The sequence below is a fragment of the Apus apus genome, chromosome 25 (assembly GCF_020740795.1).
Source record: "Apus apus isolate bApuApu2 chromosome 25, bApuApu2.pri.cur, whole genome shotgun sequence".
Lineage (NCBI taxonomy): Eukaryota > Metazoa > Chordata > Aves > Apodiformes > Apodidae > Apus > Apus apus.
The window spans coordinates 412945-427974 of NC_067306.1; the positions used below are offsets into that span (position 1 = coordinate 412945).

General features: G+C 47.7%; 1 protein-coding gene across 7 annotated transcripts in view; it reads right to left on the reverse strand.

Annotated features, from left to right (window-relative positions):
- ATP6V0A1 (ATPase H+ transporting V0 subunit a1) overlaps window positions 1-14705 on the reverse strand; it is a 28731-nt gene extending 14026 nt beyond the window's left edge. For 4 of the 7 annotated variants that reach the window (XM_051640549.1, XM_051640548.1, XM_051640546.1 and 1 more), the window contains exons 1-15: window positions 14631-14705; window positions 14305-14428; window positions 14154-14232; window positions 13736-13833; window positions 13078-13206; window positions 7635-7738; window positions 6832-6958; window positions 5611-5693; window positions 4914-5007; window positions 3507-3719; window positions 2732-2882; window positions 2353-2492; window positions 1455-1615; window positions 935-1025; window positions 22-140 (exon numbers count right to left, since the gene is read on the reverse strand). In XM_051640549.1, the coding sequence (XP_051496509.1) occupies window positions 22-140; window positions 935-1025; window positions 1455-1615; window positions 2353-2492; window positions 2732-2882; window positions 3507-3719; window positions 4914-5007; window positions 5611-5693; window positions 6832-6958; window positions 7635-7738; window positions 13078-13206; window positions 13736-13833; window positions 14154-14232; window positions 14305-14421 (1706 nt within the window). In that variant the 5' untranslated portion in view covers window positions 14422-14428; window positions 14631-14705. The remainder of the gene's footprint in view (window positions 1-21; window positions 141-934; window positions 1026-1454; window positions 1616-2352; window positions 2493-2731; window positions 2883-3506; window positions 3720-4913; window positions 5008-5610; window positions 5694-6831; window positions 6959-7634; window positions 7739-13077; window positions 13207-13735; window positions 13834-14153; window positions 14233-14304; window positions 14429-14630) is intronic. The other 3 variants (XM_051640551.1, XM_051640550.1, XM_051640547.1) reach the window with 1 other exon arrangement.
- Between the last annotated feature and the right edge of the window lie 325 nt (window positions 14706-15030).

Sequence of the window (15030 nt, forward strand, 5' to 3'; positions counted from 1 at the left end):
GAAATGGAGCAAAGCTCTTACATGTGGTTGAGAAGACTCAACGTGACACCAAAGAGCATGTGGATGATGCCAAGAATCACAGACATTTTCATTTTGAAGGAGTTGAGGAAGGCCAGCTTATTGGTGGCAATGTTCCAAATCTGTGAAAAACAACACCGAGTCAGGCAGACACTGAGTAAAAGAAAAAGAGAGGAGAATGAAAATGTTCACTTTAAGCTAAACAGCATTAACCACACAGGCTGCAGGAGTAGGTTTTTAAAAAAACATGTGTTTGTCATGGGGATATCTTTTAGGGAAATGAGTAGACAAGCGTTTCTGCTAGGAAGAGTCTTGCAGCAACTGATCACACCATCAGAGCAGGAACCAAACCTTGCTTATTTTTATGGTAGGCATAAATTGCAGGAAAAAGGGGGCTGTATCCTTGACAGATTAAAAACATATTATCCATTTAAATTAACAATTACACAGTTCTGATTTTCTACACTCCCTCTTTAAAGTGGAACACACCAAGTTTTGTATCAGGTATTGTAAGGGACGTTAGGAGCAGTGTACAGAACAGAACAGAGACAAAATGACTGGATTACTTGGAAACTTACCTTTCCAAGACTGACTGAAAAACATGATAAATAATTTTCCCCAAGGTAAAAAAGGAACTTCTTAAAGGGATTTTCAAATCTAACCAGATTGATTAAAATGCTGCAAGTTAGAAAGGGGGAGGAAGAAGCCTTACTGGCCCCAAGAACAAGTCTCTCCATCCTGTGTCTCAGTTGGAACAGAATTAATTTTATCATCCAGTAGTATTTCCAACATTGGTGCAGAGTTTGCTAAGGGAATTGCTGGGGTGTGGAAATCTTTCACAGTGAACTGGACAGGCTCTTTTCCCTCTGTTAACACAGGGGGTGTTGTTGAAGGACAGCAAAGGAAAAGCTCTCACCGGGTCGATGCCGAAGGGGTAGGGTCCGCCGAACACCCCTGCGAGAGCCGGATCCAGCTGCAGCAGGGGAGTGGTGGCAACCACCTCATCTCTGTTGGGGTGTCAGGAGATCATACAAACATGAACACAAGCAACACTGTCCTCTTTCTGTAAAAGCTAACAACATCCTTCCCTTGTGAGAGCAAGGAAGATCTCAGATTGGGAGAACTTCAAGGTTCCTGTGTGGTCCTACAGATTTTCCAGGTGAACACTAAACCTGTCCCTTGACTGTTGGTGTCACAGGGACAGGACTTTAGCCATGTTATAGGGGAAAAACTTGCAAAGGTGCAGTTTAGCACCTTCCTGGGAAAAGCTAAAAAAAAGCCTGTTTGAAACTTAATAGGTATCGCATTTTTATCCCTCTTCCAATTCTACTTGGGCCTGATTTGGAAGTTTGTGTTTTCCTGAGTTGGGGGGACAATGGGGACAGTCACCTGCCCATCCCTGCCACCTTTTATCTAGTTGCCAAATGTTTACTCACGTCCAGTTGCCTCTGGGGTAGAACATGGGCCGGACACTCCATGAGGAACCAAACAGATTGAGAGACTTGGAGAAGCAGTCATTGTAGATGAGGCCTGTGTAGGTGGAGAACAGGCCCATCAGCAGAATGATGTATCGGCCGTTGAAAACCATGTTGAACATCTTGTGTTCGAAAAAAAACAACAAAAGGAACAAATAGAGTCCATGAGAACAAGGAAGGTCTCTCATAAAAATGAAACAGTAAAATCAGTCAGGTGCCAGACAAACAGTATCAGCCTAAAAGCCCAAGTGTCCATTTCCCTGGGGTGGGGATTGGAAGAACAAGAGGCCACCCCGCAGAGCAGAACCTGAGAAGATAAAGGGGCAGGGTGACTGTCTGCAGGGAACCTGGGCTCAGCTGGGGAGGACACACTGCACTGCAGACACTGATGCCAGCCTGGCAGCACCAGGCTGGAACCAGGCAGGGCAGACCCTGTCCTGCTTTCTCCATCCTGACTCTGGGTCACCTCCTGCCAACCTAAGGCCTGAGGAAGCAAAACCCACCTAGATCAGAAAACAGGAAGAATCCTGGAAATACACGTGCAGAAATTAGGAGTTTTGCAGTGACTGAACACCTCTGTGATCCAGCCAGGTTTTGGGTGATTCGTTTACAACAGCTCATCTACTAAACTGGAGAAACAATTTCCTTCAAACAACTGAAAGGAAAACCAAAGGAACTCACTGTTATTATGAAACTACTCAGTCTGTGGCCTACAATCTTCCTTCTCTGTCTATACGCTTCATTAGTTTCAAATATAAGGAGAAATGGGCATTCTCAGCTAAAGGGGCAAGGATGGGAGCAAACCAAGCTGCAGCTCCTTGGTTTAAAATGCAAAGCTCAGCATGACCTGCCATTTTACCTCATTGTCACTCTTCTGTGACAGAATCCGACTTTCCCTTAACACCATCCAGACAGCAATCAGAGTCATCAGGATCCCGTGGCCAAAATCTCCAAACATGACAGCAAACAGAAAGGGGAAGGTGATGATGGTGTACGGTGCTGCAAGAGAAAAACGACACTCTTGGTGTTTGAGGAAGCCCAGATTAATCATAGGACAATTCATGCAATTTAGGAATATAATTCCCAAGCTTCTCCTCTGATTCTGAAAGGTCTAAATTTGATTAGAACTTGATTAGAAACTTGATTAGAAATTTTGACACAAGACGGACAATACAGAGAAACATCACGATGACAAAAATGGAGATAAATGTCTCAGACTTTCACAAGTACAAATTTACCTGGATTTATTTCCCGGTATGTTCCAATGCCATAAGCATCAACAATGTTTTGAAAGCCAGAAGTAAACTTGTTAGTTTTGTTGTATGTTGGTGGGGTCTGATTGGTTTGCATCCTGTTTAAAATAGATGGGACAGTGGATCCACTGTGCTCCTGTTAAAGAAAAAAAGATTATTAGAAAACCGACCCTGAGAGCACAGGAGGACAGAGAACAGCACTGCATCCTCATTAGCATTTGAAAAATAACAAGCTTGCATTTTTGCAGTGTGCTTGCACAATGAGAATGATACTCGAGCAGCTGAGGAAGGCTGCCAAGTTTCCACTGGTCCCTGCTTTGTTCAGCAGGGGAAATAGTACTTGTGGTGAGGATGGACATTGATTGGGTCAGACATAAAACTCATGCATGAATTTGTTTTTTTAAAACAGCAAATGAAAGGATTTCAAGACACATTATCTGCCTGAGCAGAGGGTGATCTTGTCAATGTCCTGGAGAGCTCCTTTTGGGAAGATCCACATCTACCCATGAGCAGGAGTACAGAGCACACCAGGATCACCGCAGGACTCGCACAGGAACAGGCCACACCATCCCAGCCTTTTCCTGAGTTTAGAGCTTTACACAACCTGTTTGTTACAGAGCTCATCTATAAGCCATGACTCCTGCATGTGAATTCAACTGTTCTCTGTGAGGACCCAGTGGGACAGCCCCGGGGGAGGCTTTTGGAGACGTGGTTTGGAAAACCCAGTGACCACGGAGCCCGGGCAGCAGGAGGAACTCACTGTGCCTCTCCGGAGAGCAAACTGGATGGAGTCCAGGTCAGCAACAGGGCACCAGACCTCAGCAATCAAGCACTTCTGTGTCACGTCGATGTTGCAGAGGTTCAGGGTGTGGTAGATGGCCTTCATCTTGCGCACTTTGATGAACCACACACGGATGCTCTTGGCAGCCGCCTGCAAAACCCGCTGGCGATGATCCTCAGTCTGGTTCAGCACCTTTCATGGGGCAGGATGAAGATGGGGTGAAATCACTGACCAAAGCTCAAAGCAAACTCACTGCAATATCTGCTTTCCATATTAATTAGCTCTGCTAAAAGATTCTAAGGCATCTTTCCAGGGATACTTTTTGACTAATCTCCTCCTCCAACTCAGGGAATATTTCAAACAACGAACGGCTCAGAGAAGATTTTTTCCTCCACCCAGGTTAAAAGAGCAGAGTTCTACCAGTGAGGGGTACACTGCCTTCAGAAAACACACAAAGATTTTTTACTGAAGGGAAAAGGAGAAAGTGTTTTCAACTGAGGGTGTTTTCCAACTGGAACATGTCTAACTCATGCCAAGACAGATTTCCAGGCTGGAAAGTCTTAGACTCAAGGGAAAGTGAGGACACAGGTCAAATGCAGCTTTGAGTCCTACTAACTGAATTGCTTCTGAGTCCTTGTCTACTTAAATCTGCTAAGCAGCTGCACCACACAAATCCCAGCTTGAGACAGTTTCTGTATCAAATAAGCAGTCCAAATTAAACTGTTTTTCCTTTCTTTTTCTGAACTTTTTCTTCTTTTTTTTGTCTCAAATCCCTTACATTTTTCTGCCTTGTAACAGACTGACTTTCCTTCCACCAAATATCTCAGAGCTGAAACTCAGTAGATCAGTGTGTTGATTACTTTTTACCAACACTCAGGCTGCTGCACAAGAGATTAGCTCTAAAGCAGAAGCTCTTTGGGACAGCACAACATGAAAATATGTAGATAGGCAGAAAAAAGAATAGTTAAGTTAAAGCTAGCATAGTTATCTCAACTTCGAAATAAGCTTAAAGGTTTTCAAAGTTCTTGCAGATGAATACAAGCAAGCTTTCAGGGGCAGAAAACATGGTATCTCCTTGTATGTGCATATTCCTCTCTGCTCCTGCATGCACTTCTCTCTTGATGCTGTACTGACATGTATGCATTTAACTGCTCAGCCCTCCAGAAAGATCACACCACCCCACCATCCTAAACCCTGACAAGGAAAACCACTGAGCACAGTCTCCAAACACCTTTCCTGCACTGCTGAGCTGCTGGTCTCAAACTACCTGCAGCTGAAAATGTGGTCATCTAATAGGAAAAAAAAATCTCCTGTTTTGACAGGATCCATTGATATTTTCAACTGCATTATCAAATAAAAAGGGGGCATCGTCCCCAGTTATTTTACCATCTGAAGATCATCAATTCTGGTATTGACACCAGAAGCCATTTCCTTCCGCTCCTGTGGTGTTTCTGGGCATGGGTAGAGGGAGGCACGGAATCTGAAAGACATGCAAGCACCTTAGTAACACAGACAGCATGAAGACAAACCAGTCAGGGAAACAGATAGCTGAGCACAAATAAAGCAAGAAGTGCATTAAGAGAAGATTCTGATTAGCAAAGACTGCCAAGCAGAGTGTCAGTCCTTACATTAAATGGGTACAGAAGCTTGCTTGAGGCCAGAACAGAAGATGAATGCTTAAGAAAATGGAACAGGGAGAAAACCCTCTGTTCCCTGCACTGACAGTGTTTTGAAGGCTCTGTCACAAAGTTGATGAGCCACCCAGGTCAGGGTGCTGCTATCATGCCAGTGCAGCTGCTGCTGGAGGCAGCCCCTGCTGGTCCCTCCTGTGAGGATATCACCTGCTGACATTCCACGAGGTCTGTCCAAGAGTTCAACACTGGAACTCCCTTGGTTTTAGGCACTCTTTAGCAAAGTACTCATCTACTTTGGGCATTACAGGCCTGGGGAGCTCCTAGTTTGACTGCATAGTAAGTTTCAGCTACTTATGATGCATTTTACTTGCTGTCAAAACATGTACCCCTACAGCCCTTGTGCAGTGTCTCCCATTTCCCAGAGCTGCCCAGCTGCAAGACTTTCATACCCCTCACAGATCTTCTTGACTCTGTTCTTCAACTGGTCACCTTGGAAGAAGATGATAAACACAGACTTGTGCACATAATCCCCCTAGAACAGAAGAAAGAATGCACTGTAGTAAGCTCAGCTATTGACAGAAATTAGCATTATAGCAAAATACAACAGTCCTACTCTTCCTTCCTCTGACTCTGTCCAGACAGAGCTCCTGTCTGCACACCCAGCTCCTGTACCTGTGTTTACTGAAGCAAAACATTCTGGATTATCTATTATCTACATATAGTAAAAGAAATGGGAAAACCTGGGAAGATTTCCAAAAGGACAGATGCTACTAAATATTTATCAGCACTTACTGCAGTCAGCTCACCTACAGAATCAAGCAAAAAGCTAAAGAGTGAATGAAAATAGGATGAAGCAGAGTTTAACTATTCTGACTCCCCAGAGAGGCCAACAGCACATTCTTTGTACAGATGTTTTCATCTTGGTGGCTGGGTCCCCTTTCCTGCATTTGTTGACAAGTTATTGTTCTACCCTACTTAGGAAATTTTAACATAATGTTTCAAGAATAATTACATTAGGTGTAACCTCAATTTAAGGAAGTGCTGCACAGTAAGAACAAAGTCTGTCCTGGTAGGCAGATAATTCAACTACCACAGAGACAAGAGAACACGTCAGCCTTGTGTGAGGAACATGGTGGCAGCTGCTGAGCCTCAGATCTTCTGCCTTTGCTCCAGAGCAGCCCTCATGCAGCCTCTCTTTCTACTGGTTAAGAGTTCCCAAAGTCTGGGCACTGTCCCTTGATTTGAGCAAAGAGGACAAATTCAAATTACTGGTTAGCAAATTAAGAAAACTGAAAGGTTCAAGTTCAGAGTGAAGGAGGTACAGCTGCTACGCTGCTAAGTCCAAAGGAGCCTCTTCCCAGGAGGATCACTTTATTCAGAACTGCAGGCAGGAGCTGCACTTGTGGCTTGTGCCAGGGAAGCAACTCTGCCCTGCTGCAATCCAAATTTTGAGTTGTTTCCCCCCTTTCCAGAGCATTCCTCATCCACCTGCTATTTTTGTTTTAAGAAAACGGGAAGCCATTTGTTGCCAGACCCCCGAGGCTGCAGGTGGGTGCTGCGGAGGGACACTCAGCTGCACAGAGCTCACAGGGGGATAAAGGCTCAGACCTGTAAGAAATCCCTTTCACACATCTGAGACCTTTGCTGCTGTGAACAACAGCCCCTTTTACCGTCACAGGGTCCTCCAAGGGGTTCTCGATCTCCGCCTGGCGCAGGAAGACGTTCCCTCGGCAGACGCGCCAGAGCAGCCGCTCGAAGGTCGGGATCCGCTCCCGGTTGATCACACCGGCCACAAACCTGCCACGGGGAGCCCCAGGGTCAGCTCTGCACCTCCAGCAGCCCCTCACCCAGAACCCCTGTGGCTGCTGCAGTTAGCATCAGGTTGGAAGCCACAAAAATCTCACTTGGGAACTAGTTCTTTAGGCAAAATGGAGGGTTCTCTAAAACCAGAGATAAGAACAGAACCAGAGCACCTGCCCTGCAGCAGAGGCCTCTGAACAGAAGGAAACTGTTGAAAAATAAATACATCACTAGTTAAAGGAGAAACAAGTGGATTTAGACATGCAGTTTCTATGGGTTCCTGGTGTGCTACACGGTGAGGATCAGACCCAGGCACGTGCCTCAGGAAACTTCCCTGGTTCAGACGCTGTGTCCAGGTGAGGAATGATACACCTACAGGGACAGCCTGGAGCTGCCAGTGAAGGGGGTACAGAACTATGCTGATTTTTCAACAAAGCTCAGAATGCCTGGAAAAGCCACCAGAACGGACTGACAAGGAACGTACAAAGCCCCAAATGTACACTGGGAAGTCAGTGTACATGGGATGAAACCAGAGAGCACGGGCTTGTTTCAGGGCAGCCTTCATCTGCTTGATGTGTCAGTCTGGAAGTTCCACAACGGGGCTCCAGTCCCTGCAGATGCCACAGGAGGATGCCCCCAAGTCCAGCCAGGAGGAAGCACAGCCTGCCCTTACCCGAGGCGCAGTGGGGCTCCTCTTCCCATCTCACTTGGTTCCAGGAGTGAAGAGGATTCCTCCAACAGGTCTGGATCCGCCATCTGCTGATGATGCAATTCAGCCTGAATTCACAAATCAATTAATATCTAATGAAACTAGTTAGTGGCATGCAGGGAATGAGGAACCAGGAGACAGTTTGGAGAAACAAAAAAAGGAGAAAGAAAAAAAGAAAAAAGAAAGAGAATGAACATAAAACAGCAGGAAGAGGAACTAGATGATAGGAAAGACAGCAAGAATCACACAAGGAAGGAGAAAAACAAGAGGAAAAGTGGAATGGCTCAGCAAAGCTTCCATACAAGAAAGGTCTGAAGATTGCTGCAACAGAACAAAGGGGCTGTGGGATATGTAAGTCTGAAGAAAGGCAGAATAATTTAAAAAAATAAATTACCAAGTTTTAAATACAAGTGATGTTCCCAAGAATCACTTCTTACAGGCACAAACCAGTGACACACCCTGCTCTGATCTTTCCCTAGATCTGACATGGAGAAAGACATGAAGGGAGATGCTGCTTCCCTCTTATCGTAGAATCATGGAATGGTTTAGGTTGGAAGGGACCTTAAGGATCATCCAGATCCAACCCCTCTGCATAGGCAGGGACACCTCCCACCAGCCCAGGTTGCTCCAAGCCCCATCCAACCTGCCCTTCAACACTGCCAGGGATGGGGCAGCCACTTCCCTGGGCAGCCTGGGCCAGGGTCTCACCTCCCTCACAGGGAAGAATTTCCTCCTAATGTCTAAGGGAAAGGAAGGGAAAGGAGGAGGGAAGGAGGGGAAAGGAAGGGCAAAGATGGGAAGGGAAGTTGAAGAAAGTCAAAGAAGGTCAGGAAAGATCAATGAGGGGTGAAGAGGGAAAAGAAGGGCAAGGAGGGGGCAAGCAATGATGTCTCCAGCTGCTCCTAGGGATGCCTATCTCTCTCTGCTTGCTGGAGAGGGATTTTAAGGGAATTAGGGACTTATTCTGTGTTTCAAAACCTTAACAGGTGTTTGAGCCCCATCCAGTGACCTGCAGCCCAGCAGTGCAGAGGGTCTGGGCTGAACTCAGCTCTCAGGGGGGTTAGAGGGGCCTTGCAAACCCCTAGGGCTGGTGTGGCTGAGGTAGGGATGGATGGGGGCACCAGACAGAAGCTGGGGCTGAAGCAGAAGGAACTGTGCTGTGACTGCATGTTCAGTGCTCTGGGGCTGAGGGCTGCATGTTTCTCCTGCCGTCCCCCAGGGCCAGGGATTTTATCACCTCTGCTTGCTAACATCCTTCCTTCCTCTCCAGGTTCAGCTACAGTTCTTTGTTTTAAGGTTTCTTCCCCTCTGAAAGTGTCAAATTGATTTACATAATGACTCTTGCACAACTTGTGTCTTTTCTGCTTGTGAAAGGTGCCAAGGGCACTTCCAGGGGGTGTTGGGAAAGGCACCTGCATGTGGAGCAGCCTGGAGCCTCATTCTATGCCAGAGGAAGGACCATACCCAGGTGTTCTCCCCAGGCAGCTGAACTGCACTCAGTTCCACAGCTGGAACCCTACAGCTATGGGAGACCTGCCCTGCTCCAAAGCACAGGAAAACCCTCCCTCAGTGACTCCATGGCACTGCTCATGTCAGTGTAGACACTGGTCAGAGCCAGCAACAAAACCTGGAAGCACTAGCTGGTAATTTCTTAACTGTCTTGACAAAGTTCTGCCTCCACACACAATACCTGCAGCTTAAAACCAAGCCCTTACTGATTAAGCTATTAATTATTCAAGATACTTATCCTTATTCACTACGCTTCTTGTTGCCAGGCACATAAAATGCATGGCTGACAACGTGGCTTGTTTTTTGGCCAGCCAGGCACTACAACAGGATGGGAATTTATATTGCCTTTCACTGCAACTGATTGGCAGGCTAAAATTCTTGGGAATACAGCTTGTAAGTGTCAGCAGCTCAAGGCAGGAGGGATGTTCAAATCACATCCCCTTGTGCCCTCTCCTTGTACTTGGCTCAATCTCATGTCACAATTGTTTCTACCTCTGCAGCTTATATAATGAAATGGTGAAAAATGCAGCTCCTGAGCACAAACCCAGGGCCTGACTCTACTCCCCGTGGCAGCAGCAGCTCTTCCCACAGAGCTGCCCAGGGAACCTGCTCACACAGCCTGGGGGGCAGAGTCTGGCCCTGGAACAGGGAACATGCACACACAGAGCTCAGCCTTGCAAAAGCAGAGCAGGTTTAATGGCTCAGCCACGGCTCCTTTACTTATGCAACAGCTGCACCACCATGGCAGTGAGAAACTCACGTTTCATTTGCACGTCAAATAAACATATTTACCACGGACAGGAAAAGCTTTTGTGAGGCTGGCACCAACGGCAGCTCAACTGCCTGCACACACACTTGCTCACAGATGTTACAAAACCCAGGGAGCCCTTTCCCTTTGTTCAGTTTGGAAAGGCAAGATGAGGAATTCCTGATCCTTTCAACTTTAAGGCAACTTGTTGCAACATCAAAAACTGAATGAAAGCTTTGTTTCATAAAGAACAGAACCAAACCAAGAGAGTTTGGTACCCCAAACCACACAGACCAAACACACCAATGATTGTTTGATGTCCTGATTTCAGAATGTTGAAAAACAGTAAGTTATAATTTTAAGTTGCTTGTATTGTATTTATCAATAATCAAAATACTGTCTGTGAGAAATTCTGTGAGGTGCACCACATTTTTAGCATGTGAAACATAAAAAAAGAATGATGGCACAGGTGAAAACTTTGGACCCACATCACTTGAGAGAGGGATTCCTATTAATGTTTAATGTCACCTCTGGCCTTTTAGGGGTGTGCAGCTTATTCAGGACACTGTATAAAACAAAGTCCCGCATAGAGGGGTTGAAATTATAAAATAAATCAGCTTTGAATAAATTTGGATTTAACTAGTTTTACTAAAGAAGAACATTCTTACACAAGGATGATTTGCATAACAAAACCTCATGTTCTTTAAATTAATCTTTCAATTACTTGGATCTGATGATCACACCCTTGCTAGAAAGGAAACAGAGCAACATCAGCCCTTGTTCTGGAGGGACAACTGAAGCAGTGTTAGAGGATCTAACAAACGAAAACCTGAGAGACTATGTGGAAATGAAAGAGTCATCCAGCTACAATGCAGGAAAAAAACACTAGGAAATGTACTTTGAGCAAGTTCTCACCAGCAGTGAGTGGAATATCTGAGCTACTGTGAAGAATTTTTTACTACCTCAGGTTGGTCAGGATTGGAAAATCTCAAGCCTTTCACATCATTAATTAGAATGCAGACCTTTCACTATTAAACATTTTTTAACTGCTTATTGTTCACTCAGATCAGCACCTTTAATCTTAAGCCCTAATAAAAAGGTTTGTTCTCCCTCCTCTGGATTCCAGCCCTGCTGTGGAGTGCTGCACACCAGCCATACAATTCAAGCCCCTTCCAGACCACGAAAAAAAGCAAAAAATCAAGTTTCACAAGAACTAAACAGGATTAATTTCACCATCTAACTTATTAACCCAGTGCCCAGACAGGAATGACAGAGGCAAAACAAACAGAAAAAAAGCAGATGGTGAGAAGAGTTAGAGGAAAGACAGACAGGGGACTGCATGCCATTAACCATTACTTTTCCAGTCTTCTTTCACGCTCACACTCTAGGCAAAACTTTCAGAGAAATCTCTCCAGCTCATACTGCTCTCCATAAGCAAAGACAAGAAGACTGAGAAAAGGAGCATAATCAACATGGTGTGTTGAAACAAGAAATGGCTCCTTGACTGCAACAGTCACAAGAACAAGTGAGAAGGTTTTGCCATCCTCCCTCCCCCGGAGCAGCAGAGCAAGTGCCAGTGTGAGGTCCCCTGGGTAGAGCCATTTCTTGTGCAACTCAGTACTGTGAATAACACAATCTTAATCAGCAGTTATTGAAGTCGTCAAGTGTTGAAGGTCTGTGCACATAACAACATGGGCTGAAGTGTCCCCTGCCTGGGGACACTGAGGCTCAATGGGGCTCAGAGGTCCCTGCCCAGCTGCTGCTCCTGGCAGTGTGAGCTGACACACTCTGACACCTTTAACACGTCTGTTACCGACCCTCACACACCAGCTCTTCAGCAGCACATCTTGGTCATGTTTTGTTTCGTTGCTACAGAAAGCAGTCACCAAACAGGCACAGGAAGGAATCCAAACTTCCCGTGGACAGTCTCTTTCAGTCTGACTCCAGTTCCCTTTTCTGGGTGATCTGACAGATTGCTTCAGCAGAAATTGATTTTGATCTTTGTATTTAGTACAACCACACCGTGCTAGAGGCAAAGCAGGAGGCAGCTCTCAGCAGGCAGTGGCACCAAGTAACAGATCACCAGGTTTGGCCAAGGAAGCACTTGCAGTGAACATTCAACACTTGAAGACAACGTTTTTTGTCCTGAACCCAACCCCAGGGCTGATCAGCTGATCCCACTGGCAGCACTATCTGTATCAGCAGCGACTAAGACTGGTGTTGGCATGGGAACAGCACCAGTGCCTGATCAGGCTGCAGCCTGTGCCAGAAAACCAAAACCAAATCGCTAAGGTCAAGGGCCTGGAGCTGTAGGAGCCCAGCTCGACCTGAGCACAGCCCCTGCAAGGGCCAGCAGCCCTTCTAATGCACCCTTTGATCAAACCCTTGGATTAGAGGAAACAGGACGTGTCCTCAGCAAAAACATGTCCTCAGCTCTCCTAACACACAGGAGCTCTTTCATAAAACTCTGTAGACCTTGAGACACTTCACCTTTAAAAAAAAGGAGGAGGTCTTCTCCTGTGCAGGCTCTATGTCTGCATCACCCATGACATCAGAGCAGCTCTGGCCCAGCTGTATCTGACAATATGCTGAAGACTTTAAATGGCAGCTTTGCTGCAGAACTCACTGCTGAAAACTCCAGGGTTTGATCAAAGGCTCAAATAAAATAAAAATATAAATAATACTACTTCAGCAGACTTTGCATCATGACCCTAACAAGTAACCTCCATATAACATTTTAAAAGACTAAAATTAAGCTTGATTGCAATCCCACTGACTGGGATCAGTGATTGTTTATCAGCACAGGCATCAAAGACCCTCTTCCCCCCTCAATGAAGTGCTCCCTGCAGCACCCAATTTTTGGTTGATGCACTTTAAAAACTACCAGCATATTAATTACTGTACACAATTTTTAGACAAACCATTGCTTAACTAAAACAGAAACCAAAGTAACATCATAGGAGGTAGATCATGGGTAGCTATGTGTACTGCATGAAAAATGGAAAATAATTTGAGAAGCTTTCTTAAACAAAGCATAAAAATGACCCTGCTGTCTGAAACAGCAACTGAAAATATATTTGAGAATTAAAATGGCAATTTGTGGGAGAAGAACCAGCTCCCCAAGTGTCAAACCCACCCTGGTATTCTGACCTCATCAAAAAACTGCTGAGTTTTACGCAGTATGAATTTTAGTTCTGTCAGCTCCAAGAAATTCCTCTTCAGAGCTTCCTGGTTTGTGTTGATTTCTTTCAACTCATTTTCAATTTTCTCAAAGTTTGCCTGCAAGATAGGAAAAGAAGGAAAAAGGACTTAGAGCAATTCCGTAAGTGCTGGCAGGTCTATCAAAACACGAGAGGAGGAGAGATGCTTCTCATCCCCATGATTTGCATGTAATTATAACAGCTGCCAGGGCTCACGGACCCAGATCTGTGACATTCCTTCCAGGCAACCTGGAACTTTTCATCCTCTGCCAGTCCTTTGTAGACTGGGTCTACACAAAGCTCTTCAAATCATGAAACCCCTTTGGGAACACTAACACAGACCCACTGCACACTATGTGGTTCCAGCAGGTTTTGGCTCATTTAAATGGATGAAATCCAAGTGCTCCCATGTCTGACTGTATTTGCATTGATGCTTGTGAATCAAAATCCATCTGACAAGGGCTGGTGGAGCTGGGGGTGCCCAGTGACACCCAAGGGCAATGGCTGTTGTACCTTTGCCACTAAACTCTATGGATATCTACCAGTGGAGCTAATTTCCCGTTTCCACCCAAAGTCAGATGCTATTGAGTCTTAACACACATAATTACCTCCAAGTCAATCATGTCACGTGGAAAAGGCACCTCTGGGTTTTCACCAGTGTCTGTGATAGGAATATTTGCTTTTTTGATCTCCTTCTCAACAAACCCTGCAGAGACAGCACTGTTAATGTTAACTGGCTCCATGTCAACTGTCTCCATAACCTCCCCCAGCCCCATCAGCAGCTGGGAAGTCCTTCACCTCCTGTTCCAAGATTTTATTTGGTTACAATTCTCTCTCGGGCAGGACGCACATCCCTGCAGCAGCCTGGCTGCCAGGCAGGCAGGGAAAGGCACCTGCAGCCCGGGGTCAGCACTTGCTCAGCAGCCCTGCAGGGTCCGCACTTGCTCAGCAGCCCTGCAGGGTCGGCTGGAGCCGGTTTGTGCTGCAGAAGCTGCAGCGCTGGAGCCTCCATCCCCGGACACGTACTCAGCTTTCGGTCCATCTCCTCACACCTCCTGACCTCATTGACGAACTTGCGCTGGAAAACGTTCACGTCCGGGTTCAGCTGCGGGAGAGAGACGCTGGGTCAGGGCGGCCCCGGCAGGAGCGCGGCGGGGCGGGAGGGCCCGGTACTCACGTCGCGGAACTGGACCTTGCCCAGCTCGCCCAGCTCGCTGACGCAGCAGTACGCGGCCTCGGACTGCAGGAAGAGCTGGGCCAGGGTCATCTCCTCGCTGCGGAACAGCTCCCCCATGGCGGCCCTACGGAGAAGGGCCGTGAGCGCGGGCGGCGCGGCCGGGCCCTCCCCGCCTCTCGCCCCGCACAGCCCCGGCTCCAGGGACCGACCGGGCGGCCCCGGGAGCCCCGCGTGCCCCGGGAGCCCGGTGAGCCGGGTGATCCCGGTGTGCCCGGTGAGCCCCGCGTGCCCCGGGAGCGCCGTGACTCCCGGCCCCGCCGCGTCACCTGCCGCAGCCCCGCGAAGCCGCCGCCGCCGCCTCCGACTGACCCCCCGCGGCTCCCGTCCGTGACGTCAGCGCGGGGCGGAGTCACGCAGGGGCGTCTCCTGGCGCCGGCCGCGCCGGAAGGGGCGGGGGCGGTGCCTGCAGATTATGACGTCATACCGCGCCCCTGACGTCACCGCATAGTCGTGCCGCGCGCCGTGACGTCACGGAGGGCGCGGGCTGCCCCGGAGCCGCCGCCAGAGCCGCGCCCGGAGCAGCCGCGGGGCTGGGGCCGCCCCCGCGGGACCGGCCGCAACGCGGGGACGGGCCTCGAGCGGCGCGAGGAGCGCGCGGGGCGCGGCAGCCGGAGCGGGGCCCCTGCCGCCCCGGGGCTGCCCCGGAGCTCCGCGGAGGCCGGTGGC